Source organism: Labrus mixtus, chromosome 3, assembly GCF_963584025.1.
Source record: "Labrus mixtus chromosome 3, fLabMix1.1, whole genome shotgun sequence".
Lineage (NCBI taxonomy): Eukaryota > Metazoa > Chordata > Actinopteri > Labriformes > Labridae > Labrus > Labrus mixtus.
The window spans coordinates 29,560,268-29,585,834 of NC_083614.1; the positions used below are offsets into that span (position 1 = coordinate 29,560,268).

Here is a 25,567-nt window from a genome sequence, read left to right on the forward strand (position 1 = left end):
CTTTTATGCTTTTTGAAGTTTTGCCTCCCGCAGTTCTGTTGTTGCTTTGGAGGATTATTAGATGCATGTGTGCTGGATATTGATTCACTGTCAAGCTGGCTTGTTAGCTTTTGTGCGCGGCAGTAAACAGTGTTTACTGTAGCAAGGTCATCAGAAAAAGCTTTTTTTTTTAAAGTTAATTTATTCAGTTAACAGGGCATTGTCTCCTTCATCTCCTTGTGAAGCAGCATTTGGAGCATTTTTCCATTTTAATTTTTTGTGCGCACAGTTTGAGCACACGCGGACTCATAAATGCAGAGATTTACCTCGACACACGTTGCTGTTGTCCGGCTCATATCCCGCCTTGCAGCTGCAGCTTCCAATGGGTACCATCCACTCTCCATCCCCGTTACAGTAAAGCTTTATGGGCACATCTACCTCCTCAGCGTTCGGGATACAATTTCCTCTGGCGATGACTAACGACGTGGACTCGGCTCCGGTCAGTGTCTGCACAGAATCAGAAGGAATAAAACTGAACATGTTGCACGGCAGCTCTGTCATGCTCTAAGAAAAAGAGCACAGTAGGTTTTTGATTCATACCTCTGGGAAAAAAGCAAAGTTCTGCACTACGCTGGGACATTTCTTGTAGAATACGCGCACAGCCAGGAGGGACATGCAGGCGCCCAAATCCTGGAAGGCCAAGTGGAACCCTCTGCCTTTAGACAGCGGGCCGAAACTCCGAACTTCAGTGTTCACCTTCATTAGCCTTCCCCCAAAATCTACCTGGGAGAAACTCTCATCTGCTGCAATGGTATCCACCTATAAAGTGAAACACAGAGAAAAGGAGAGATATGGAAGGCATGAAGGTTAAATTAATAAATGTCAAAAAATTCATTTTGTCATGTTAGAGTTTAATCATTTTTTGCCACATTCCCTAGTGATCCTCTGTGATTGCACCAGAGGCGTCTGCTACGAGATTTTGTAACACTTGGGTGGTTTCCAACGCTCGGATCCGTCAACACAAACAGTGTGAAACCAAACTGAAAAGATTAACTAATTGAAAAACTGCAAATTTAAAAGGTTACGTGCAAGACATTTTGAGAAGAGAAGTCAACCATGAATCCCAAAGAACACAAAAAAAAGATGTGAAACTAAAAGTTACATTTGAATAGCTGGGAGATGTTAGAGCTTAAACTTTAAACAACTTTATTAAAAAAAATAAAAACCTCAGCATTTTGGGTGAAATGCATCACGATTTTTCATCAACTTTGAATCAGTGCAGTGTTTCTCCCTTGATAACCTCCAGTGTAGCTTTTCCATAAACAACAGAAAAACTTGATTTGTTTTTTTTCCGAGCCAAAATGTGTATTTCATTTGTTATTATTATATCCCTGCACAAAACTCAATGTAACACAGTGTGATATCCTGAATGTACAGTAAGTCTGACTGAGTGCAGGGTGGAGCCTTGGCTTATGGTGGGCATAAAGCCAAGGCTCCAGGTGATTGGATCCAGGTGTGAAGAAAGTATACAACTTTTTGACCTTTTTGAAGTGTTGAAGAGATCTGTGAGGTTCGTTTTATTTTAACTTGTTTATATTAAGTTTAATGGGAAAGAGTATTATTGTAATTCTGACCATGGACTTTAAATAAATGAATCTACATATCCAAACGTATGGTGCAATTTATGGTATTGGTTTGGTTGCTTCACTAAGACAAGCGTCTGAACTAGTCTCAAATGACACTTCAGGGTCTTATTGTTGGGTAAATATGTAGTTCTCTAAATTTAAAACTTTAAGACCAACAAAAAACAGACAAGTGCATTTCAGATTTTCAGAGTCTTCATCCCATTGAACTCAACATAATAAGCAGTAAACAGAATATAACCAACACATAACATTGCACCTTCAGCTCATTTCAAATGTCTTCATCAACAAATTCAGGACATGGCTGTCATTGGTTTTTGATTGATTGAATATGCATAGATTTCCAGCTTCTAGGCTGTGTTTCATTCTGTCCAGAGCAGATGAGGCTCATGTGAAATGCAGAATTAATCCCATAGAGGTCTAATTGTTTGTTTGTATGTATGTGTTTATCTTGTTCTTGTTGGAAAAAAATACACATTCTGTACGGACATTACTAAATTGAAATATTGTTAATATGTAAAAGCAATAAAGAAGTATTAGTCCCATATATTTATTTGTTGCAGAAAATGCCATTTTGAAGCTGAATTGAAAACCATAACATCGGCCAGCAGTTTTGTTGTCCTAGTTTTGAGTAAAATTGGGATAACTATTTTTGAAACGGAACCAGATTTGTTCATCTATTAAAAGGCATCACTTTCCGGTTCCATTACCTTCAGAAAGGGGGCATTGGCCCAGTACTCCACCCCTTTAATGCTCTCTGACACGGTCCTCTCTGTCTCGTGGTAGTAGAGGTTGAACGTCTCTTTGCAGGAGCCGAGGACGCTGGGAATGGAGGCGCAGTCTCTTACGGTGAATCGGATCTCCACGTAGATGCGTTGTGCCGCCCTCCGGTCGATGTACGTAGTGAGGAGCCAGTTGTTCTGGCTGGGCTCAAACACGTTGCACACCTGGTACGTCCTGATGGTGTTGAGGTTCTCATCATAGCCGCTCACCTCCTCCCACTGGGGAATGTGTGTGTGTGTGTGAGTGAGGGGGCAAGGGTTGTGGATGAGAGGGGAGGTCGTAAAGAACGAGGAGAGAGGTGAGGCTAAAATGATTAATGGGTTTACAGAGACCTGACACAAATTAAACTTTTTCGTTCTCTCCCTCCCATTGTGCGTCTCGCTTTCTCTCTTTTCCTACATCCCTTGTTCCCTCTCTCAATTTCTCTCCTCTCCACTTGTTCTTCTCTGACCAGGGACAACCATTCATCACAATTAGAGCAACTCACCTTAAACCCACACACAGAACAACATTGTATCCGGCTATAGTAGCCAAGCCTCCATTAACACATTTCAAGGAGTTCAGGAAATGGAGTTTAAGACCATACTCTTTTTCTTATTAAACTATATTCTGTCTAATTTGATTTCATCCTATTCATTTGTCCCTTGTGGACTCCGATCTATTAGAATCCATTATATTCTGCATCAATGGCAGATAATTGGTGTCACCTTGCTACTGTAATTAAGATTTTGACAGACTCTTTAATGGAGCCCTGTAAAGTGTACTCAAACTGCTTTCCCCAAGGGTACACACGCACACACACACACACACACACACACACACACACACACACACACACAACACCTCTGCAGATTGTTCTTACTCCATTGGCAGGGAAAGATATCCAGCCAAGCTCAGCTGTCGCTGTCCTTGTATCCATCACTGTCTCTGTCAGAGAGAAAGAGAGGGAGAGAGGTGAAACGAGTGAGCTGCAGGAGGAGCACAGGTATTAGTTTAATTAATAGGCAGGTCAGACGCCAACTAAGTAGGCTACTGCATGTTGCGTTTCGTAAATGCTACGGTTGCAGTGATGGCTGCTGGCTGTTGACTAAGATTTAGCATCAAAACAGTAATTACAGTAATAACATTTGTCAAACATCAATAACAGTTATATACTGAAAGCAATAAACAGCATTGGTTATCTCATCTAGAGCTAGGATTGTTGTCAATAGAAGGATGTTACTAGCAGACAAAAAACAAGAAACAGATAGCAGACCTCCAAGCGGGCGACCCATGTTCAAATCTGACCTGTGGCTCCTTTCCCTACTCTCTTTCTCCCTGATTTCCAACTCTATCCACTGTCCTATCTCTCCAATAAAGGGACAAAATGCCCAAAAATAAAATCTTTAAAAATATTTTTTTGAAAAGCTATGCAATGCTAACATAGCATCAGCTATCAGTTAATCAACACATTGTGGTGAAGGTTAAGAGGAGAATAAATGGCAGTACCAACACCATTTAGCAACAAGTTAGGAAAAGAGGATGCCCGCAGTGTTAGCAATAAAAAATAATGGTAGGCCTACTGCTAGCAGAACCAACCAATTGTCAATAGATCGCAATTAAATGTGCTTAGCATCAACTATATCACTTGGCAACAGAAAGAAGTCAGTAAATGCATTAGCAATAGGAAAAATATAGTTAGCAGTACAAACCCCAGTTAGTAACAGAAAGTAATTAACAGCTATTTTAGCAACAAATATAACAACAACAGAGTGCAATAAAGCAGCATAAACCCATAAAAACAGAAGTCTGTTAGCAGTTCAAACAGCTAAAAGTTACCTATCGAGGACTAACAGCGCAAGTAGTAAGAACAAAAGCCAGTGAGCAATACAAACAGCAGTCGACAAGAGACACGACAACAGCTCTTTTGGCAACACCTGTAGGCTACATCTTACTAACAGAGGACAATTAGCAGCAGCAAAAGTAACTTGAAACAAAAAGCAATAAGCAGTTCTTACAGCAAATAGAAACATAGGCTACAACCACCAACAGTTAGCTTAGCAGCTCCTGTAATTTAAACAATAAAGGGCAGCTAGTAGTAGCAGAAACAGAAAGAAATTAGCGACAGGAAACAAAATAAATTAGCAAATAAAAAAAAGACCAAAAGAATGAGTCTGAAGGATGTAGTCAACATGAGATTCCTGCGTGTATGGGTGACCTGCTATCCAGCTAACAAGAACAAAATACAAGTTTAAGTTATCTGTTATTTCCTTTCTTACGTTTAAGGTTTGCCTAATCACCTAAAGTCCCTGAACCAAGCTGACAATGTTCTGTATCTGTCCCTCCACTGAACACAGAGCAGTAAGTGATACAAGCTTTATCCTCTCATCCAAATCCTGGTGGGAAAAAATAAGCTGAACACTCTTGTCAAAGTAGCATTAGAGGGATTAGCAACTGTAATGTATTTAGGGGTAGCGTATGACAACATGTACCATGAGAGCGAGTACATAACAGCTAGTAGCCTATTTCAGTTTTTATGTTTATAACATGAAGATAGCCTTCACATTCTGGTTGTAGGTCACTGCAGACAATATTGCAAATCTATGAGCTAAGCTGATGTCAACTGTTAGCAACATAGAATTGACTGTGAGATGTTCTTTCAATCTGTTAATGTGATGTGTTCAGGAAGGGCTTTACTTCTTGAAAGTACAAAAACAGACAGTCTTTTCCGGCTTTACATACCCTGAACAAAATCTGAATTAATAAAGTAATTTCAGACATTTCAAAAGTAGCCTTCAAGTTACCGAAATAATCCAATTAATATAGTCTACTTATGTCATGTATTGAATTACTGTCCCGTACTTGCAGTTTGCATAAATTAAATAATTACACACAGATGTAATCAGTCAGCAGCAGTGTTAGCAATTAAATTGCAATCTCTGTTATGTGAATGTGTGTAAGGAGGACTCAGATGTTCTCATTATGGTTAATGATTCTGTGATCCTGAACCGAACCTTCACTATCAGCTCTTATCTGCTACAGTAACCTCACAACCTAACCTGCACACTTATGAAATAACAGCCGGGTGACACACTGACACATTACCGTACATCACCAAGCTACTTGATCTTTAGCTGTACAGAAGTCTATGACAACTTTAAAGCCAGACATCAAGGTCACAACATTCATGTAAAAAAATAACACCTTACAAAAAAAGGTCTTAAGAGATGAAAATCTGCAATGTGTGCAGTCCTAAGAGCTATTTTTACAATTTTATTTCCCGTGCAAAGTCTGGTACGCCGGCCAATTGGAAAAATGTAATGAGGAAATTGATTAATTAACAGTACATACTCTGGAACATTGGTGGGGACGGCCTACTGCTATGGCAATTTGCATCAATACTTTAGCGTGTTTTTGAAATGTGATATGTCAAATGTTTTTTATTTATACACCACTTTCATATTTCAACTCTGTGAGTTATGGTTGTTTATTGACTTATGCAAACCTCAGTTGTACAGATAGTAGCGATATGTGTCGTTTAAAGGTACAGGCCTACTGCTAGAAATGGAGTCCCATTAATAGGTACTGTCAGATCATTTCTAATGCAGCGTTCAGAGGGTTACACATCATTCACTCAGGTGTTTCTTCACTCTCCTACCTGTGGGTCAACTGAGCTGCTGTTTCCTGAATAAAAGTGTCACGACGCAGCAGGCACACCTGATGAGATACTCCCACATCTGTTAGTTTTAATTTGCCAACAGACACCCTTACATGGAGGCCTCTCTAATAAAACATGGTGAGAAGATTCAACGACATCACACCACGAGGCAGCCGCAGGCAAACATCCCCCCCCCCTTGATTCTTGACATGCTCTCCTCCTTTCGCAGTCTTTCATTCTGTCACCCTGCCTCTCATTATCTCCACTCCTCCTCCACCCCCTCCCCCCATCTTCACCCACTCCTTCACTATATACCTCCCCCTCTACCTTGGGTGCTGCTTCTGTTTTTTTTTTGTCAGCGAGCTAGCCTAATTACAGCAGAACCCGGTTTTCCAGCTCTCCCTTGGGATGGAAGGTCGTTTGGGGGAAAATGAAATGCTTGTCACGCGAAAAAAATGTAGTCGAGTATCACATTCTTGGACCAAAGCTTATTCAAACAGTGACAATTGTCGCGCTATCTAATTTGTAGCTTCAGTGCGTTTAGTGGCATGTTGTCAACAAAGATTCCCCCCCCCCCCCCCCCCCAAAAAAAAGATCAACAGCAGAATATAGACCCAGTTTATTTCTGCCTTGAATATTTTGCCTGCTCAGAAGTCTTTGAAGTGTGGGTTAAAAAAAGAAAAATGGTAATGCGGAGAGAACTCCACAACGTCGGCAGAGGAGATGTTGGAACAGCTCATGTAGTCTTACAAGCGCTCCCTTCCAGCAAAGTAGTGCAAGAAGGGATTTGAGGGCTTTGCTTCAAGAAAAGAACAACGGCAGTGTGCTATCATACTCCACCCTACCAACATAGTTCTACTTCATCATTAAAGGAATATACTCTGGGCTATTTTCGCATACAACACGCAGACTTTGCTCCTAATGCATTTATTGAAAATTGATTACACTACCATGCCCAGAACTCCGGGGAGACCTCGGCGATTCATCATTTCTCATTATTACATCCAGCTCACAGCTTGAGTTTTGTGACCAAGAGCTGGCAGAGTAATGTGAGTGTAAAAATAGTGAAGGCTGGTATCTTTTTCAAAATATGAACAACTACTTAATTTATAGCCTATTGAGTGAATTCAAGCAAATATAGGATCACTTTTGAGCCTGTGTTAAGATTACAATTAACAATAGTTTTCATTAATGAGCAATCACTTGAGTATTTTCCTGGGGGGAAAAAAATGTATTAAAGAAAAGCCCTCTCTGATAAATATGTCAAGGGTCCTTACAGCAGCACTTTAAAACACTGAAAAGAGGGGTGTTTCATCATACAACAAAGACTTATAGACACAATGTTAAGGGCCAGAGTGAAAGACAGAAAGGAAAGACTACATCTGAGAGATATTTTATCTGCTGCAATGTGAACAAAATAAATTAATTCACCTTTCGCATTTAAGAATCTCGAGCTAGAGATGCGCAAGAATTTGAAGAGGTCACTTTTGGCACTGGAAAACAGTGACGAGCACTTATAAAATATTCAGACCTATTAATGACACAAATCAATAAAGAGACAAAATGATTTAGGCGTTTTCCAGCACCGTGCACATGTGCTCATGATGGTGAAATGTGCCTCTGTTCAAGTCGAGTTTGTCATGTTGTGACTGAACATGACAAATTATGAAAGAATAATTAAACCATAATTAACAATATTCTTCATCTTTCAGCCTTTAAATTTGAAAGGAATAATGATTTGACATTTACCGTGATAATAATCTATATCGACTGGTATGAACATTGTTATCGTGATAACATTTTAAGCCATATCGCCCAGCCCCACAGACACATTTGTTTTTTGCATTTTTGACTAAAATCAGAATAGAATTTCATCAAATTTGACAACAAACTTGAATTTGCGTGAACATGAATTGTTCTTGCATCCTTCATTTCTTGATGTGATTACAAATTGCTTCCCCAGGAGAATAAGACCAGCGATTCCTAACCATAAAAGCAAACAGACTTTGTGTATTCTCTGCATAAAGAGAAGAACTCTACTACAGTGAGCTTATTAGAGTGCTTCCATCATCAGTCTAATTAACAGCACACAGCACACACACACACACACCTCTCTGTGCATAATAGGCTATATACTCCGATCAGCCTAATTACTTTTGACACATTGGAGGCTGTGATCGCAGTGCGCCCACCTCCCCCGCAGTGGAGCACGTCCTAAACCAAACGCTCCACCACTGAACCAAAGCAATGCCGTTTTTATTGCAGACAAAACAGCAGGTAAATCTGTGTGATATTGTTGCAGTCGAAGAGGCTGTTAAACCCTTGTTGTGGCCCAGGAGGGAGAAATAAAGGTATTTCCATCACAGACTAGAAGTCATTTCATTGTTTTTCTGCCTTTCTTTCTTTATATCTGTGTGTGTGCGTGTGTGTGTGTGTGTGTGTGTGTGTGTTTCTGGTGTGTGTGATGTTTAAGTACCAGCGGTCAAAAGGCAAGTGAGGTCACTTCATCTTGTGCTAATTGGCCTCTGCATTTTCCATCTTGATTAGTCTGCCGTCTAAAGATTTACATGCTGCTGAGTGTGTGTGTGTGTGTGTTTATGAACTGCATGTGCTGTACTGTATGTGTGTTTGTTTGCCTCCTCGAAAAAAAATAAAGGAAATAAAGGACACCCTGAGTACACCCAGCAGCCCCCCCCCCAGCACATCAAAAATAACATCCAGACGTAGACACACACATAAGCCAAACACACGCTAAAAAGACCTCCCGGAGTGAAGGACGTCATGCCGCTGACCAATCAGGCTGTGAAGTGGAATGACACAGCGTCACGGAAGGACGACTCAGTCAAGAGCACACACACACACACACACACACACACATGTGCACATGCTCAACACAAACATACAGTACGTAGGTAATACAGAGACGTGTACAAACACAAAGAAACTCTGCAGGTCTCAAGCAGAGCAGCTCTTCCTTGAATGCAGCCTCACATTCAACTAAAATCAATTATGAGGAAAATCTTCCACACATGAATCTGGGGGAACATTTACTTCTCCACAGAAAGAGATGTGATAACGCTTCAACACTAGGATGATCAGCATCCCTGAAAAAAAAGAGTCTTGTACATCATGAAAAGAAGGAATCTAAGTAATAACTCTAAAATCTAAAATCTAAAATCTGAGCTCCTGCGTTAGGCCCTCCAGAGTTCATCCTCCAGTGGCTCAAAACTGCTCACCTGATCGTTTCCACACTCTACATCAATCTGAAGCTCTGGCTAATGGGCTGACCCTGTTGTCTTCAAAGAGTCTGCTCAGCAGTTCAAAAACACGTCGTGTCAGCAAAAAAGAGGACATAACTATGCAACAACAGTAAGATTTACACATGGAGCCGTGCATACTGTGGACAGAATCTCAGATCTGACGCAGCAGCACGGCACCATCATGTCAAGGTTGGATGACAGAGTGTTTATTTTGTGAATTCTACATGTGTAGTTTAGCCTGCTGAGGTTTGGTGAGGAGTTACAACACTTTATATAACATATAACATATCAACAGATATTGACCACAATGACTGAGACATTATTTATGGATCATATACTCCGGCTGACTTTTCCAGCATATAAACACATAATTTAACACAATAGTTATACTGATGAATTTGAGATGTGGCCAGAAAACTGTTTTGCTCCAAGCCACCTGACAAAATCACTGCCCATCTAAAGCTACCTATCAGCACTCAAGATCACAGAGTCCAGGAAGTCACACACACAGATCAGGAAACTAAAGGGTAAACATCCTCATGATAAAAACAAAGATAAAATAAACAGATTTATGTCAAATTATTAATCTCAAGTAATTATCTCAATTAATAATCAATCATTTAAAATGCAATTTAACTTAAATATTATTCTGACATGTTCCCCTCTAAATTCAAAGCTATAAAGTAGAAGAAACACATACTTTTTAATGTGCAATTACAAATATATAACATGGTATATTACTCTCAAATGGCTAAATTACTGCATTTTAATGAAGCTAAACTTTTTTAATTTACATAATAATTATGTTTTTATGTCTCTGAAATTAAGCAAACTGTTACTTCTAGAATATATGCATGAATATGTGTCGTTATTATTCTCCCTCTCTTTCCTTTTTCCAGTGAAAATAAGCTATTTAGGAATGTGTGGGCATGTAGGGGAATAAAAATGTAAAAAGTCTCTCCTTAAAGATTCAGAGAAGTGACTCAGATTGCGTCATAAGACAGATTTATGTCATGTGCTGACTTAAAAATGCGTCTTTAGCATGGGTAAGAGGCACCTGCACTGTACAGGTACTGTACTTTTTGTTTAGTAAGCCAAAAGCATCTTCAGTGCAACCTTCTATGCCGGGTAAATGCTCATGCTTTTACTGTTTTGGTATATACTGCAGGCTGCGTGCTACACATTAGTCTTAAATCCCAACAGACTGGAGCACCACAAGATTTTATACAACTCTTAATAGAAAGTGAGAAGTACCTAAATGTTGGAATGTCCCTTTAACACAGGTTAAATTTGATGTATATCCAGTATTGAGGCATGCAATCGATCCTGGCCTGTCCCTCATGTAAGTTTAAATATAAAAGGTCATAATTTGTCTCAAAATCTAAACCAACATGTCCACCTAACTGTTGCATTTCCAGCTTTGTTGAGCAGTACATCATGTGGCGTAAGGTAAAACATTCTCTCATGATCCAATCAGCTGTTTGACTGCTCCACGTTAAGTGTTGGACCATAAATCGTAGCCACGTCTTCTGCTTTTGCTGACAGTATATCGTCCGTTGTACCACATTTATTAGTCCCTCGTCCAAACGCAAACTTTCTCGGCTAATGGTGGTATTAATTTCCTTCTTGCTTTCTGCTCGTCTGTGTGCTGCACAAAACAAACGAGACACATGGGGCTCTTACTAAGTGTATTAATAGCTAATCTCTGTTTATTTGCTTCCACACACTGCAGGGGATTCGCTACCTGGAAATGCCACCATTTTGTACCAGCTCTGGGAGAGGGCGACCCTGCACCCTGTCAGGAGTGATGGATTACAAACTCTGATTAAGAGTTGTTTAATTGGTCAATCTTATTTTAAATGATTATATTTGTCACTGTTTTTGGCACAGCTGAGCTAATGAATGTCACCTCTCCGCCCTCAATGACCAATCAACAAGAAGGGGCGGGACATCTGAGCTTTGTCAACAACGGAGAAACTACTGACTCGTCTTTTTCAGGGTACAATTTTCAGGTCTGGAGCTGCTTCTTATGTCAGGACAGGATTCCTCTTAAATAAAAGCAAATATTAAGCATACAGAGCTTTTTAAAACAGACCTAAAGGTCACTACCAAGAGAAGTGGAAGTACACATTTGTAACCTAATACCAATAAGCGCCTTTGAGGAATGATATGAAACTGAGGTCAGGAGCACTGCCAGCATATAAAAAACTCCATCAATGGACACCGGCCCTAAAACAAGCCTGTGGCTGTTCACTATCATTTGTAAGTTAGATGCAAACTTCTCTGTCGATAAAACATGTAATAGTATAAGTGTCATACATTTGGCTTATTCTAACTTTTACTGTTGGTATATACTTTTGGAAAAACAACTTGTTCCCTCTCTCTCTGCAGAACACATCCTGAAGCCCTCAGAATATCTCTGTGTGTTGAAAACGTTATGTGAATAACACGTTACATAACATCATCTTTATCTATTAAAAAAGGGAAATGTTACAGCAGTGTCCACAGTGGACAGGAATTAACAGGTAAAAGATACAAATCACACGAATGTGTTAACAGAGGGCCGATGGCAGAGGGGGAAAAAATTGTTTTTTTTTAGGCTTTTGAATCTTTATTTTGGATGATCGTAACTTTAGTCAGACATAAAAAACGTAAACTCCTTGAAAGGGCCATGATAGGATTCAGTAACGTTCATCAATGAACAGGATGAAACATTTAAAGCTCTTGCCTTCACAACTCCACAACACTAAAAACCCAGCATGAACAAACTGTCAACGGGTAAACAGACTAGCTGACATGTAAACAACTATCCAATGAAGTGAGTAGACACAGATTTCAATCGAGGGATACAAATCTCTGACTTTTTTTTAAGGCAAAAAAGTCCGAATTGAAATCTGAGTCTACTCCCTTCTGGTCCTAGAGTAACAGATATTTATGATTCCCAGTGTGCACAAGGGTCACCTGTGCCTTCAGGTATCAGCTCATTTATTGTCATTGCTGACAAGTAGACGTTGTTGTTGTTGTTGTTGGTGTGAATTGAGCCGGGAGAGACGTCGTGTTTAAAAGAACAACCGAGCTGTCACACATGAGCACTTCTCTGTGTCACGGTTTCTTATCGAGCGAGTTCCCCACACACACACACACACACACACACACACACAATCTCACACTTCTTGTTCCACGTCGATGTGTCTTTCTTTTTTTGTCTCCTTCTTCCTTTCTGTCTCTGATTTCTGTCAGCCTCAGACTTCACCTCTCTCACATCTCTTATTAAGAGCCTTGACCTAGAAAATTTGTGGTGTCATGATTTCACTTGATAAAAGAAGAAGACATGCTCGTCACGACTGGGGGAAAGAAAAAAAAACACCAGATCATCTTTTTGTAGCTGAAACCTCCTTATGCAGCTTTTAAGGGCTTTTTAAACCCCCAAAGAAATGTGAGTATCAGCGGTATATCATTTTACAACTTCCCTTATATCTTCTGATGCCGCCATAAAATAGAGGTTGTAAAATGACTGTACCAAGCTCCTCTAATGTTGGATCTTTGAAATATAGTGTAGCTTGAAGACTTTTCACTAAGACATATACTGGATGTTTTATGATTTAATGCGACACTGAAGCAGGGCAGACCCGTCATCACATCACATAGCCTTTAAAGAAGCAGGGCTGGTTTTTTCGGTTTTTGAAAAGACGGAAGAGGTATCGCGCCTCTCAAGAATATGATTGCCTGTCACAGCCGGGGGTTGTCACTGTAAATACGACTGCAACATACTGAGCTTTTCTGACAACAGTGGGTGTGCCAGTCACTGTAAAAATAAATAAATAAATAACTTATTGTCTTCGGGAGAAAAGGATCGACACGACAATAAAACCAGAACATATTGGGTTCTTATTTTTAGAGCTGCGCGGTGATGAAGCCTGTCTTTCTTTGTTTTCTTTTTTTTCCGCTGGAAGAAAACTTTACATCAAACTGACACTAACAGAAAGAAAGATGCACGCACTCTTACACACACACACACACACACACACACACACACACACACACACGTGCACACGCTTGCTCAGAGACACGAGCGTGTGTGAAGCATCCAGCAGTCTGTCGGTGTGGCAGAATCCTTTGTTCCTTTGTGACTGAACGCAAAGGGGAACAGGCCTCTAACTGACATGCTCTGTTTTTTTAAGGAGAGTGATTCCTGTAGACGTCAAGCTGAACATCGTCACATGCCACATCACGCTTTGTGTCACGCTTTGAGACGGCTGGTTATTCACGAGTGGTGGTCACCCGTTAGGATGAAATTGAACATATTCAAGACGCCCGACTCAAGGCTGAAATGTAGTACCGTATTAAAGGCTTTATACGTGATTTTTTTCATCCAGTAGATGTCGCCCTTGAGCACCAGCATGAAACCAAAACAACTCGCGGTGCATTGTTGTGTTAGCATGCTAATGCTAGTGATCTTTCTCTCTGCTCGTATCTTCACACTGCATGTAAATTTACCTGAAATGAGCGTGATCAAAAACACAGTTAAGCAGTGAGTACAGTATGTTATTCTTCTTTTCTCTAGTCCCTCAATTAAACAACTTTTATACACGAGGGGAGGAGTCAGCCGGCCGTCCTGGCGATGTAAACAAACTGAAGATAGGACTCGGAAAGCATCACAGACAGTGGGACTCGGGTGTTACACCCATTGTAGACAGTCATGACTCACAGAGTTATTTTCAGTGGATATACTTGATTTAGATTATATTTAAGTGTGAAAAATCACATATAAAGCCTTTAATGATATGTTAAGTTATGTTAGAAGTACTGGGGGAATCAGACAAATAACTTTTGGACTACAGCTTAGCTAACCACAGTGAGAGTGTGGGCGTTGTGATTCTGACTCAGATTGGAAAGTGTATGTCACATACAGTATAAAGGTTCGATAGCAAGCTGTAGCAACCCCTCCTTGCCACAAGGGGGAGCAAGCAAAGTTTGTAAAAGGAGGATGGGATCACATGTAATGACCGGAGGTAACTCAGCGAGGTTGAAAAGCTGCGGAAAAATCAATGCAAGGTTCTTATTAGGACAGATGAGCCACAATAGCTAACAATAGCATGCAATCAATTTTTTAGCTAACTATATCTAATGCTAGCTTACATCATAAGCAAGGAAACTACGTCTTTTGTTTGACATTTTGTAAAAAAATTGTTTTAATTTGAAATATGTCTTTTCAGTTTCTGATCAACCAAAGAGTGTGAGTTATTAATGATTTGTCAAATTTCAAATGTTATACATAAACAAACCTGGGTCACCTAGGCTTATTCAAAGATTTATTTGAGCTTCTAACCTGAGCATTACATCTGAGGAAAATGGCCGCTGTCTGTCTGGCTCTATAAATAACTTCTATGGGCATAAATAACAAGTTACGAGCTCACTGTGGAACATATGGTGGATGGGATGTTAGCCATTAGTCCTCTTCAGTTAAATGGGAGCATAAACACATAAAATGTTGATCCAGGGAGGGCTGTATGGAGGGCTGTATGGAGGGTTGTATGGAGGGGTAGGAGGACAATACATTGCATTAGTATGCCTCTACGTGCATAAGCAGTTATGGACGGATGTTCGCTGACTGTGACAGAAACATGTCAGCGTATATCTGGAGACTAAAGTGCGTGAGAACCAGGTGAGAGAGGAAACAGCTGTTGTGCTGATCGACGGCCATTTAATTAATGCTGAAGCAAGAGAAGCACAAACAACAATTTTAGCCTAATTTAGCAAAGCTGGTGCCAGACTAATTGGATGTGTCAGTACTTCAAAACAAATGCATTAATGTGAATGCCTTTCCTTTTAAAGCTGGAGTACCAGCATTTCCATTTGCAGTTAGTTTGACCACAAAGGGACTCAATGTATTTGTCTAAAAAAAATCCTGCAGCATGTGGTGGGTTCATTAAAAGATAAACTTTGCATTGGACTCATAATATCGTGAAAAAATATCAACTTAAAGATAATGTGGTTGAGAAAATGTCTCAGATTACAGTCTCAGAAATCTGTTGTATGCATAATATCAAGTATTTGTGATTTCATGTGGTCCACTCATAATGTTGGTGATCTGACTGAAGAAATAAAAAAAAAAAGGCATGGTCCATATTGGACTACAGCTAAGATCATTTTAATGTAGTCACTATGTAAAGGTCAGTCTCAAAAAGCTCCTGATCCAACATTTCCAAGGTGTCAGTTTCACCTCCTTTTTTTAAAGGTTTATTTTTAGGCTGTTTATGGCTTTATTTTAGAGATAGGGTAGTGGATAGAGTCAGAAATCTGGGAGAGAGAGAGAGAGAGAGAGAGAGAGTGGGGAATGAGAAGTGGGAAAGGAGCCACAAGTGGGATATAAACCTAGGCCGCCCTCGTGGAGGACTATAGCCTTGGGGTGCGCACACAAAGCACTAGACTACTTCCTCTAAATGGACTTGAGCTTGTTTAGCTCTTTTCTAGTCTTCTGACTTTACACTGCAGGTCCAACCTACACATTCACACCCATTCACGCACACGGCAGAGGTGGCTATTATAGACCATCAGAAGTTATTAGTCCCATTCACACACATTCATACGCCGCCAACAAAGCAGCGGGAGCAACTTGGGGCTACGTTTCTTGCCCAAGGACACATCAGACATGTAGCTGAAGGAGCTGGGGATCAAACCACCAATCCTCCGGTTGAATGACAACCGACTCTACCAACTGAGCCACAGCCGCCCCTTCACTTCTTTTCACCGATGTCTGTCATAATCTCGGTGTCTTCTTCTTCTTCGTTATCTTTGACTGATTCACTTACATCGACGTCAAGTGCCACCATGAGGAGTGCTGAAGTAGTGATTCAGTGAGTCACATTGGATATCTGTTTAAACCACTTTATTTTTGTTCATTAAATACAGTCAGTCAATATTGATATTCGGCACAGGTGTAAGGGTTTTTGTATTACACGAGTCAGGACACAATATATTGCTATGCCGATACTTTGTACACACTGCATCAGTCTCAGAAAGACCACCAGCTAGCAGACTGTAAGGAGATGTGTGTTTCATTTGACAAAACGTGTATTGGATTAGAATCACACAAGGCAACTTTAATGGGTTTATAATAATGTGCTTGTAATGCCCTTCAAGTGAACTTGAACCAGCGTCTGTTTGATTGTCGGAGACTGACTTCCTTAAGGATAACATCGAGAGTTGAATGTAAATGAGACCACAACTTTAAATGTCATGCAACTCACAAAACTATGTGGCAAAACCCAGCAGGGCTTCAAGAGTACCAGGAGAATTTTGATGTTTTCAGAGTGCGCGTCTCCAAGCTGCCAGTCAGAAATGAAAGATGAGTGGGCCTGTAAATCAGTCGAGGCAGAACTGAGAGCTAAACATTGAGGCACAGCAGCTGCAAATGTTTAATCTCCGAGCCCCAAACATCAAAGCCCTAATCCCACACATATTTCATCAAATCAATCTAAAGTAAATACACTTCCATCTTATATTTTCTCTGCATTTTGACGAGTAAACTGACAATAATTTCTAGACCGCCAAGGGTATGCGTCGAAGTCGGGCGTCAAAAACAATTTTAGATGTGACTTCGATCAGAAAAAAGTCTGATGGAAAAAGAACTGAAGTGAAAGGAAATGGGCCGCAGAGTGTATTGTGTGTCTGCGAACATCTCCACTACATCTCAAAGTGTGACAAGCTCGCTGTCTACACAAAGAATACACCCACCACAGCAGCGTGACAGCCTCTTGAGTTTATGTAAGTGCATTGAGAAGGTATGATGGAGACAGAAAAGTAAGCCCTATAAAAATAAACATTTCCAGTGTGGGATTATGTATCTTTGTATGAGAAACATATCATCTGTTTTCTGAATGTGCTCCAGTTTTAAATTCAGTAAGCAAAGGCAGGATTCTGAAAGCTGACGTACTTTTTCGGTTTTGGACGCTGTGATAAAAAAAACGTCATCGTTGGTAATCATATTCTCTTCCTGAGGTTTGATTTGCACGTTCATCTTCACTACGGTCAACTCAGAGTTCGTTATCATCGCAGGGGACTAGCAGAGACAACTCCCATAATTCCCCGCCAGCATCAACGTCATCTTTTGTTGTTGTTGGATTGATTGAGAGCCCCCTGGTGGTGGAATCTACATACTGTACCTTTAAATAGTCAAATCAAGTAAAAATCCTGCTCTGGTCATAAAGGCCTCTGCCAACCACTTAGGTTTGTGTTGCCACTGAGACTCTCCATCTCTTAGTATATTTGTATATAAGTCGTAGCCATTGACAGCAGGCCATGCTACAGTTTTGGAAGTTTCTGAAAAAGAGCAAAACGTTTTAAAACCTGATTGCTTCACTTGAATCTGAAACCAGGCCACACAGAAGATCTCTAAATCTAAACAGTTTCAAGGTGTTTACCCCACATCATCAAATCAGTATTTAACTTATTGTTAGATATAATGTGTCACAGTTCCCCCTTCTGATCTTCAGTAACGGCACTGAATGAAGGTCAGAAAAGTGGCTTTTGCAGAACCTCATAGTCACAATGAAGTTGTTCTTTGACCCCTTGTACATACAGCATAATGTAATTATTTCATTCAGTGAAATATTTGTGCAAAATTTCTGTCATAATTTACACATTTCTACAGTTATGGATTCAAATGATTTTTAGGTAGCCTGCAATTTCACCAGATAATCTACCCAAGGTGCTCAGGCATTACCATAAATTAAAGAGATAATAATTCATATTATGTGTCTATTGGTCCAACAGTGTCAGTGTTAAACTTACTACGCTGTGATTCCATGGTTTATTATTTTACTCTTTCCTTAGTTTACTTATTCGACTGTTGGTCTTGCCATACAGGGCCACCGACCAAGAATCCACAAAGCATTAAGTATTTAATGCTCGCTAATGACACAGCATCGTGTTTAACGGTGAATGATAAGAAAACCACCCACATAGAAAACAAGGTTTGGCCCAAATACAGCGACGACATACGGCCCACAGGTGGTGCAGATCTGGCACCTCGGACACCAGCAACATATGGTCCATCACAAGCCATGTCTTTGCCAACTGTGTGACAATGGCTGTCCCAATTCTGGCTAATACAGCTAGATTTGAAAGGAGAATAATAAAACGAAACCATAGCCAATCGAGAAAAAAAAAACATTCTGATTGGCTATCTGCACAGAGAGATAATGAGACGCTGACAATCAAAACACATCAACCATCAGACCATTAAATCTCTCCTCTGTTCCCTTTTTCGTTGCCTTTTGGGCTGCCTGCTCACACTTAAACATGGTGCAGTTTGTAAATGAAGGTGAACAATGAAAACAGGAGGAGAGAGACTGAGTGATCTGTTTTCAAACTTCCGTTAAGGGTCAGTGAATCTACATCGATTTTTTTTTAGAAGCCAAACAACAAGAGAAAAAACAGAAGAGTTGACAGGTTTATTGTCAATATCCAGCAGTAAGAAGCAGAGTGAAATGTCCCTGGCTGACAAGGTAACTTGAGCGTGAATATATAATTTTCTTTATTGACATTGTATACTAGGACAGGGTGACCTGGAAGCAAGTCAATAGTCCAACATCTTCAAATCAAAGCAAAGCATGTTGGAACAGTCTACCATCCCCCACCATACAGACATAAGGAGATAATAATTAAGAACCAGCAGATTCTGTGTATCAAGTATTCTGTGTAACGGAAATCCTCCAATCTCATTTGTATTGCAATAAAGCAGACCATTAGTCACACATGATTATCACATGTCGGCATGTGTCTCTGCTCGTCTCCCTGGAGACATCAAAAAAAGAAAGACAGAAACAAACACAGAGAGAAAGAGGGGGATACATCAGCTGACCACGCATGCCAACGTGCCTCTGCTGCGTCTCCCCTGACAGACTCCATCTATCAGCGGGTCAATCTGTCGACAGATGTTGCAGCCTGGAAGACATCCGCTAGCTCAGCAAGACACCGTATGCTAGCTCAGAATGTGCGACACAGCTAAGAGACACATGCTCGCACAGTGTGGCGCTCGGTCATGTCAGTGTGGAGCCCGCTCGCTGACAGACACTCTGCAGACCACAAAGAGGCCGCTGGCATGACCTCAGAGAGGAGGCAGCAATAGAAGGTCATGTCTACATCAATACATATAACTAATTTGCATCTTTAAAGTATATTTGATCAATCAAAATAACATGCGCTCACTTTAAAGTGCCGGTTCCCTACATTAAAAAAAATATTAAAAATCCTCCTTTCAACATACAAGATGTAGAATTGTATTAACCTTACCTGTGATATATTTTGTTGTTGTTCAGTACTCACATTACCTCAAACATTTCCAACAGTTAAAGGGATACTTCACCCATTTGTATGCTTTGTATCATTAGAAACCTGGTAGTATTTTTGAATGGTCGTGCATCTCGCCCTCATTTCCCCCTGAGATGGGCGGTGAGGACGAGGAGCCGGGGCCGCCTCGAGCTGGGGCGGACTGGTAGTGTCGGTGCGCTCACTGTTTGCCTATGGACACAGACATAGAGTCTGTTTTCTGCCAAGAATTTCCAAGATGAATTCTGGAAGAAATCTCTGAATCAGTTGAGGAAATGGCCTCATGTGTTGAAGTAAATATGTCTGTAAATGTTTTAATTACTATATTTCTACTGCTATATTGTATATTTTGGAAAAACTGTAACGATCGAATTTCCCTCTGGGATTAATAAAGTATTTCTGATTCTGAACTAGAGGACCTTAGTGGGAGTGGCCTGCGGTGCTGTGCATTCTGGGATTTGGTGTCTTTCATCCACATGAGCCAAAAAGACACTTTCTGCCTTTTCACGGCCAAGAAGGCACCAACTTCAAAATGTATTTCACATTTCTACTACATATATGACCCAATGTCAATACAGATTCATGTTTCAACGGGTGAAGTGTCCCTTTAATCAAAGGCAGAGAAATACTTAATTTTATAGTTGTAACGGGACGTGTCTTATCGTGGCAGCCGCCATGACAGTAACATGTTTATCGTTGCCGTGGAAACACCGACTGTTACGTCAAAGACCGCTGCATGAGCTGCTACTGAAAGCTGCCGCACTGTTGCTGTATGTGCTGCTGTGATAAAAAAAAACGTCATGTAAATTATACATCTAGATACAAACATATTAGATACATCGTCGGTTTACATTAAGTCTACTGTGATCGTCAGTTTTTAGGATTGGTTTAGTGTTGCTAAACCAATCTAGCCATGGCTAGAAGTCCTATATTGCATCTGTTGCACTTGAATTAGATGTAACAATGCCAACATGTGTTGTCCCTGGTAAACAAATAAAAAATAAATACAACAAATAAATATTATCATGTGTGAGAGCTTGGTGCTTTCTCATTAATTCACCGATGTTAACTCCAAATATGAATTGATTACTTTTTGGATTTTAGACATTTAAGGCATCACAACATATTACTCCAATGTTATTAACAATTTATCATTGCATTACTCGCACATTGTATATATGCAAAAGCAAAGAAGTTTTGCAGAGCCAGAGAATTCAAGAGGATAGGGACTGTCAGATCAACAGTTTTATAAATGAACTTGTAAATCAAATTGAACAGGCTCCCTCGATAAATGAATTTTACTCCCTTTTGTTCAGAACTTTGAAGTGCTTGTTTTTGATTGCTTTATGTAGAGCTTTAACATGTACCACTTTAAATCCCCCGTTACATAATTAAACAGTGAGAGGCCACTTTCACACATTTTGTAGAGCTGCTTCACAATCAAGTGCAGGCACAGAACAGAAATGGAAAAAAAAAAAAAACTCCATCAAAACCCATTTCTGTGCTCAGTATCCCATCAGATTTCTGTCACTGAGGTGAAGGGATCAGACCGAGGCGAGGGCTGAAAAACTCCAGTGGGCCCGAGTTCACCAAAAGGTCATCTTTACCGTGACCTGGCTCGGCTATTTTCTGAGCCGGTGAGGACGATTATGTAAATTCTGCATGCAAGCAAAGGTACACCAAGCATACCTAAACAATCTCAGCAATGTGAGGGATATGTTTGGCCCTGAGGGGACCTCGTTGCTCCTTGAGGTAGAAACCTGAGGAGGATCGGTTACTGGGGGGGGGCGAGGGAGGGAGAGACTGCAGAGATGGATGCAGCCATGAAGTAGATACATTGGTTGGAGGATTTTGTTGTGAAGGCATTTTGCCAGTTGCCTTTTTTGTTTTTGTTCGGTGAGTCAGAAGTGACCTTTTTTTGGATGAGGAGGTGGAGACACAATGCTCCTCCACGACCCAGATTGAAAGGTTGCAGTGGGAGTTGACCTGTCAATCAAATCTTCTCATCTTAAAAGTATCTTCTATGTCTGTTTTACTCATTGACTGTGTATAACAAGTGGATGTAGTCATTGCGATATCACAAAATTGGTTTGAAACTCAACTTCCACTTCAATGGTGGCTGCCATCTTTGTTCTGTCATGACATGCTTCACTGTGGATTTTACTGACTGAACAATAGTCGAAGGCTTCAAATGTTATCTAATTACCTCTTTACTGAGGCAAAAGAATGAAAACAGAAAAAGTAAGTCGCCCCCTGCTGGCCATTATGAACAAAGCAGGTTCAAAGCCCTTTAACTGGCTTCACTTTTTTTAAAGGTTTATTTTTGTGCCTTCATTTGAAAGACAGGACAGTGGACAGAGTCAGAAATGGGGGAGAGAGAGAGTGGGGAACGACATGCGGGAAAGGAGCCACAGGTCGGACCCTGAACCCGGGCCGCCCGCCTGGAAGACCACAGCCTCCATACATGGGACGGGCACACAAACCACTGCACCACCAGCGCCCCAATTGGCTTCACTTTTAAGACCAGGAGGATACGCCCCCCTTTTTCCTTTAGTCTGAGGAATCTATTGCAGGTGACTTTCTTTTTCTTTTGTCTAAGCTTTTTGTTTAAGCACTAGAGTTTAAATGTATGTCCATGTTTGGCAGGTTGGGCACTTCTATGGTGAAATATTAAATGGACTTTGGCGCTATTTAGACAGCAGGACACATTCACACACTGATGGCAGAGGCTGCTGCTGTATGTAAATGGTCCATCACTAATCCAATTAAAACACATTCACACACCACTGTTGCAGCAGGGGGAGGGGGGGAGCTGGAACCACTGACCCTCCAGTTGAGAGACAACCGACCCTACCACTGAGCCACAGTTGCCTGGATTCTGGTCGACTGTAATATCAGAGTATGAGTGTGTGGGTAAAAGGTAAAGGGGTAGGTGTGGCCGTAGTGTAACTCTTTGAATGGCCTGAAAACTAGAAAGTCCAGATATACAGTAAGTGTAGCCCATGTCTCTCCGATGGGTATGATGCCCATCGTCTGTGCTCTGAAGTCGCTAACTTTGTGTTTGTTAGAGCAAACTGTCTGCCTTTTTGTGTGTGTGTGAGGGTCATCAAAGTCAAGTGTTGGTGTCTAGTCAACTGCATTGCTTCGCTTGAGCACCTTAAACACACACACACACACACAACCACACCACAAAAAGAGGTGCACAAACAGATACATACACAGCTACACTCCCAGTTTGACGCGCTGTCATAACGATGTGCAGCGTCTCCTCCTGGAATCGACCCTGAGGACTGCAACACAACAGCTGCATACGACCCTGCTTTTACTCCCTGAATCTCCGCGGAGCTTTCCTCCTCCCTCTCTCCACCTCTGCACTTTCTCCGCTGTCCTTTTTTCTTTTTTTTCTCACTGTGGGTGTTGAAGGGCAGTTTGTCAGTGGTGAAGTAAACATTTGGTCCCAGAATGACTATAACTCTTTGCTGAGGCTTTCCAAAGTCCCCTCAAGTAGTAACAATACATTCACAGGAATACGGCAGAGTGCAGGATGTTTTAAATTGGACAGCCCTGTTGACTCTTCACCTTTTTAATCATGATTAATGACAAAATACAACCACTTCATTTCATTTTTCCTCAGGTTCTTTAATGGGCTTCTGAGTTGCTATTTCTGTATTTGCTGCCGTTTGTTTCTTAAATTCATCCCTCACCTGTCTGGACAGCTACAGAGATATCGGCATCACCGGGGGGCAACATGATTGCGAGCTTTTGACCCTCATGATACGAAGGCTTTCAAAACACAGTAACTTAGAATAACGTATCAGGAATGTTATAGTATTGGAGCTAGCTTGTTGAGCTAATACAGATTAAGCTCCTTCAGCCATTTGGGAAGTAAATAAAAAATGTCTGTCGGTATTTAACCGAACAGCAGCTTTAACTGTGTCGGGTAAAATGTTCAGCAGTGTGTCAGTAATGTTCACCACAAGTAACTTTAAAATCATAATTGTTTTTGTATTATTTAGACTTTATTTCTAGAAATATGTAAATGTTTAACTGTGTGACACTGATTTAAACTCATCCAGACTTCCCTGTTGCAGCGCTGCTTTCACTTGGGTATACTCAGAGGCTGCTGGTGTTCCAGAGGAAAAAAGGATTTGTCAGACGAGCAATCAAGTACACCCATATAGGATGGTCGGTGTGTGTACTTTTGATAATGCAGCAGAGGTTCAGACCAGCACCCCATATAAAATATTCATTCTCCGTCTCTCTCTTTGGGATGAAGAAAACGTGTTCGAGCTGAGAGGCGGGTGGACCGCGGCTCAAAGCACACAGTGCAGGACGTACAGTATGTTTGCTGTGTGAAGATTAAATCTGGCTCATGACCAGCAGGATCCTTTATGACCACAATTCTACAATTCATTTAGCAAACGCTTTTATCTTAAGTGACGAACGTCTGAGAGAGTGTTAAGACAAGCAAGGATCGATAGAAGAGGAAACAATGTCAGTAAAGTGCAAAAGAACAGCTTTAAGTCTGACTGGACACACGGGTGCTGACAGGCAGTGCACTTGTTTTTAAATATATAATTAAAGTTAATATATTGTCATCAACAACAACATCAGCCGCTCTTGAGAGCTCTAATCAGCTTATCAGCATCAAAACCATCCAAAATGGAGCGCTGGTGTCGCAGCGGTTAGTGCGCGCACCCCACGTACGGAGGCTACAGCCCTCCAAGCTGGTGGCCTGGGTTCAAATCAGACCTGTGTCTCCTTTCCCGCTTACCATTCACAACTCTTTCTCTCTCTGATTTCTGACTCTACTATCGTCCGGTCTCTCTATAAAAGGTACAAAAAGCCAATTAAAAAAACATTCTAAACATCATCACCATCAATATCATTAAGAGCACAGGTGTTCATGAAACAACTGGGTCTTTAGCTTTTTCTTAAAGGTGCACAGACCATCTGCCATCTCTTTATTTTTGGGATATTCTTCAATAAGTTAAGATGATTTTAGTGGATAAATCAAGAGTTACAGACAAACGGGTTCACACCAAGATGTTTGTAGATATAGGCTTACAGAATTTGTCTTACGTGTGTGTACCTTTTGTATGTTTTCACTGTTATGATTTAAATCCCGCCGCAGTCAAACATTGCCGGGCTGGATTACAAGCCTGTTAACAGTCTCTCAAACACTTAGAGCTTGTTAAAATGGCTCCCTGTTGGGAGGGACATGACACTTATTGGCTTGCTGCTCCATATATTAAACTGCAGAAGGCTAACCACTGGGCTCGTTGCCTCTTTCTTCACATCTTTTCTTGCTTTAACTCATTTTTCCGTACTCCTCCAGTTCCTTTTTGTTCTCTTCATCTCTCAGGAGATTTCCTATCAAAACCGCTGTCACGCAGAGTAAAACTGTCAAACTTAAATTGCCCCCGTCGCTCTCCTGACGTTCTTTCTGCCCTAGTTTCTGCTTTGACCCCCTTTAGATTGAGAATTTAGAGAGGAAATGGAAAAAAAAAGAATAGAAGTAAGAATCCACAAGTCTGAAATGTGGGGTCACGGTACGGGCACAGTTCAAGTGTGTGACATTCTGCCAGACAAAAGTCGACACTCAGAGTACACGTGTCGGACCCGAACAATAAGCTTCCTCTCAACTGCGGTCAGTTTCCCTCTTTGTCCTGAGCAGAACCCCTGAATGCCTGACTGCTCCAGCAGAGCAGCTTAGCGTCCCGCAGAACAGAAGTTTGTGGCTGTAAAAGGCTGGTGTGGATGAAATCTGGTGAGTCTGAAGTCGGGCACTGCTTTAGAAGACCTGACGCCTTGTCAACATACCGCGAGCTGGAAGGTCATGACAGGGAAACGAGAGCAAAGGACTGCACAGGTAGAAGGGTAAGACTGTTAGCTTTTAAATCCACACTGACTCATTGTGATATCAAGTTAAT

General features: G+C 41.0%; 1 protein-coding gene across 1 annotated transcript in view; it reads right to left on the reverse strand.

Annotated features, from left to right (window-relative positions):
* The window catches only part of LOC132970895 (ephrin type-B receptor 1-like), a 100,509-nt gene that overhangs the window by 63,272 nt on the left and 11,670 nt on the right, over positions 1–25,567 (reverse strand). Inside the window, exons 2-5 of the mRNA XM_061034527.1 lie at positions 3,268–3,332; positions 2,333–2,623; positions 580–798; positions 306–486 (exon numbers count right to left, since the gene is read on the reverse strand). Of these exons, the coding sequence (XP_060890510.1) occupies positions 306–486; positions 580–798; positions 2,333–2,623; positions 3,268–3,332 (756 nt within the window). The remainder of the gene's footprint in view (positions 1–305; positions 487–579; positions 799–2,332; positions 2,624–3,267; positions 3,333–25,567) is intronic.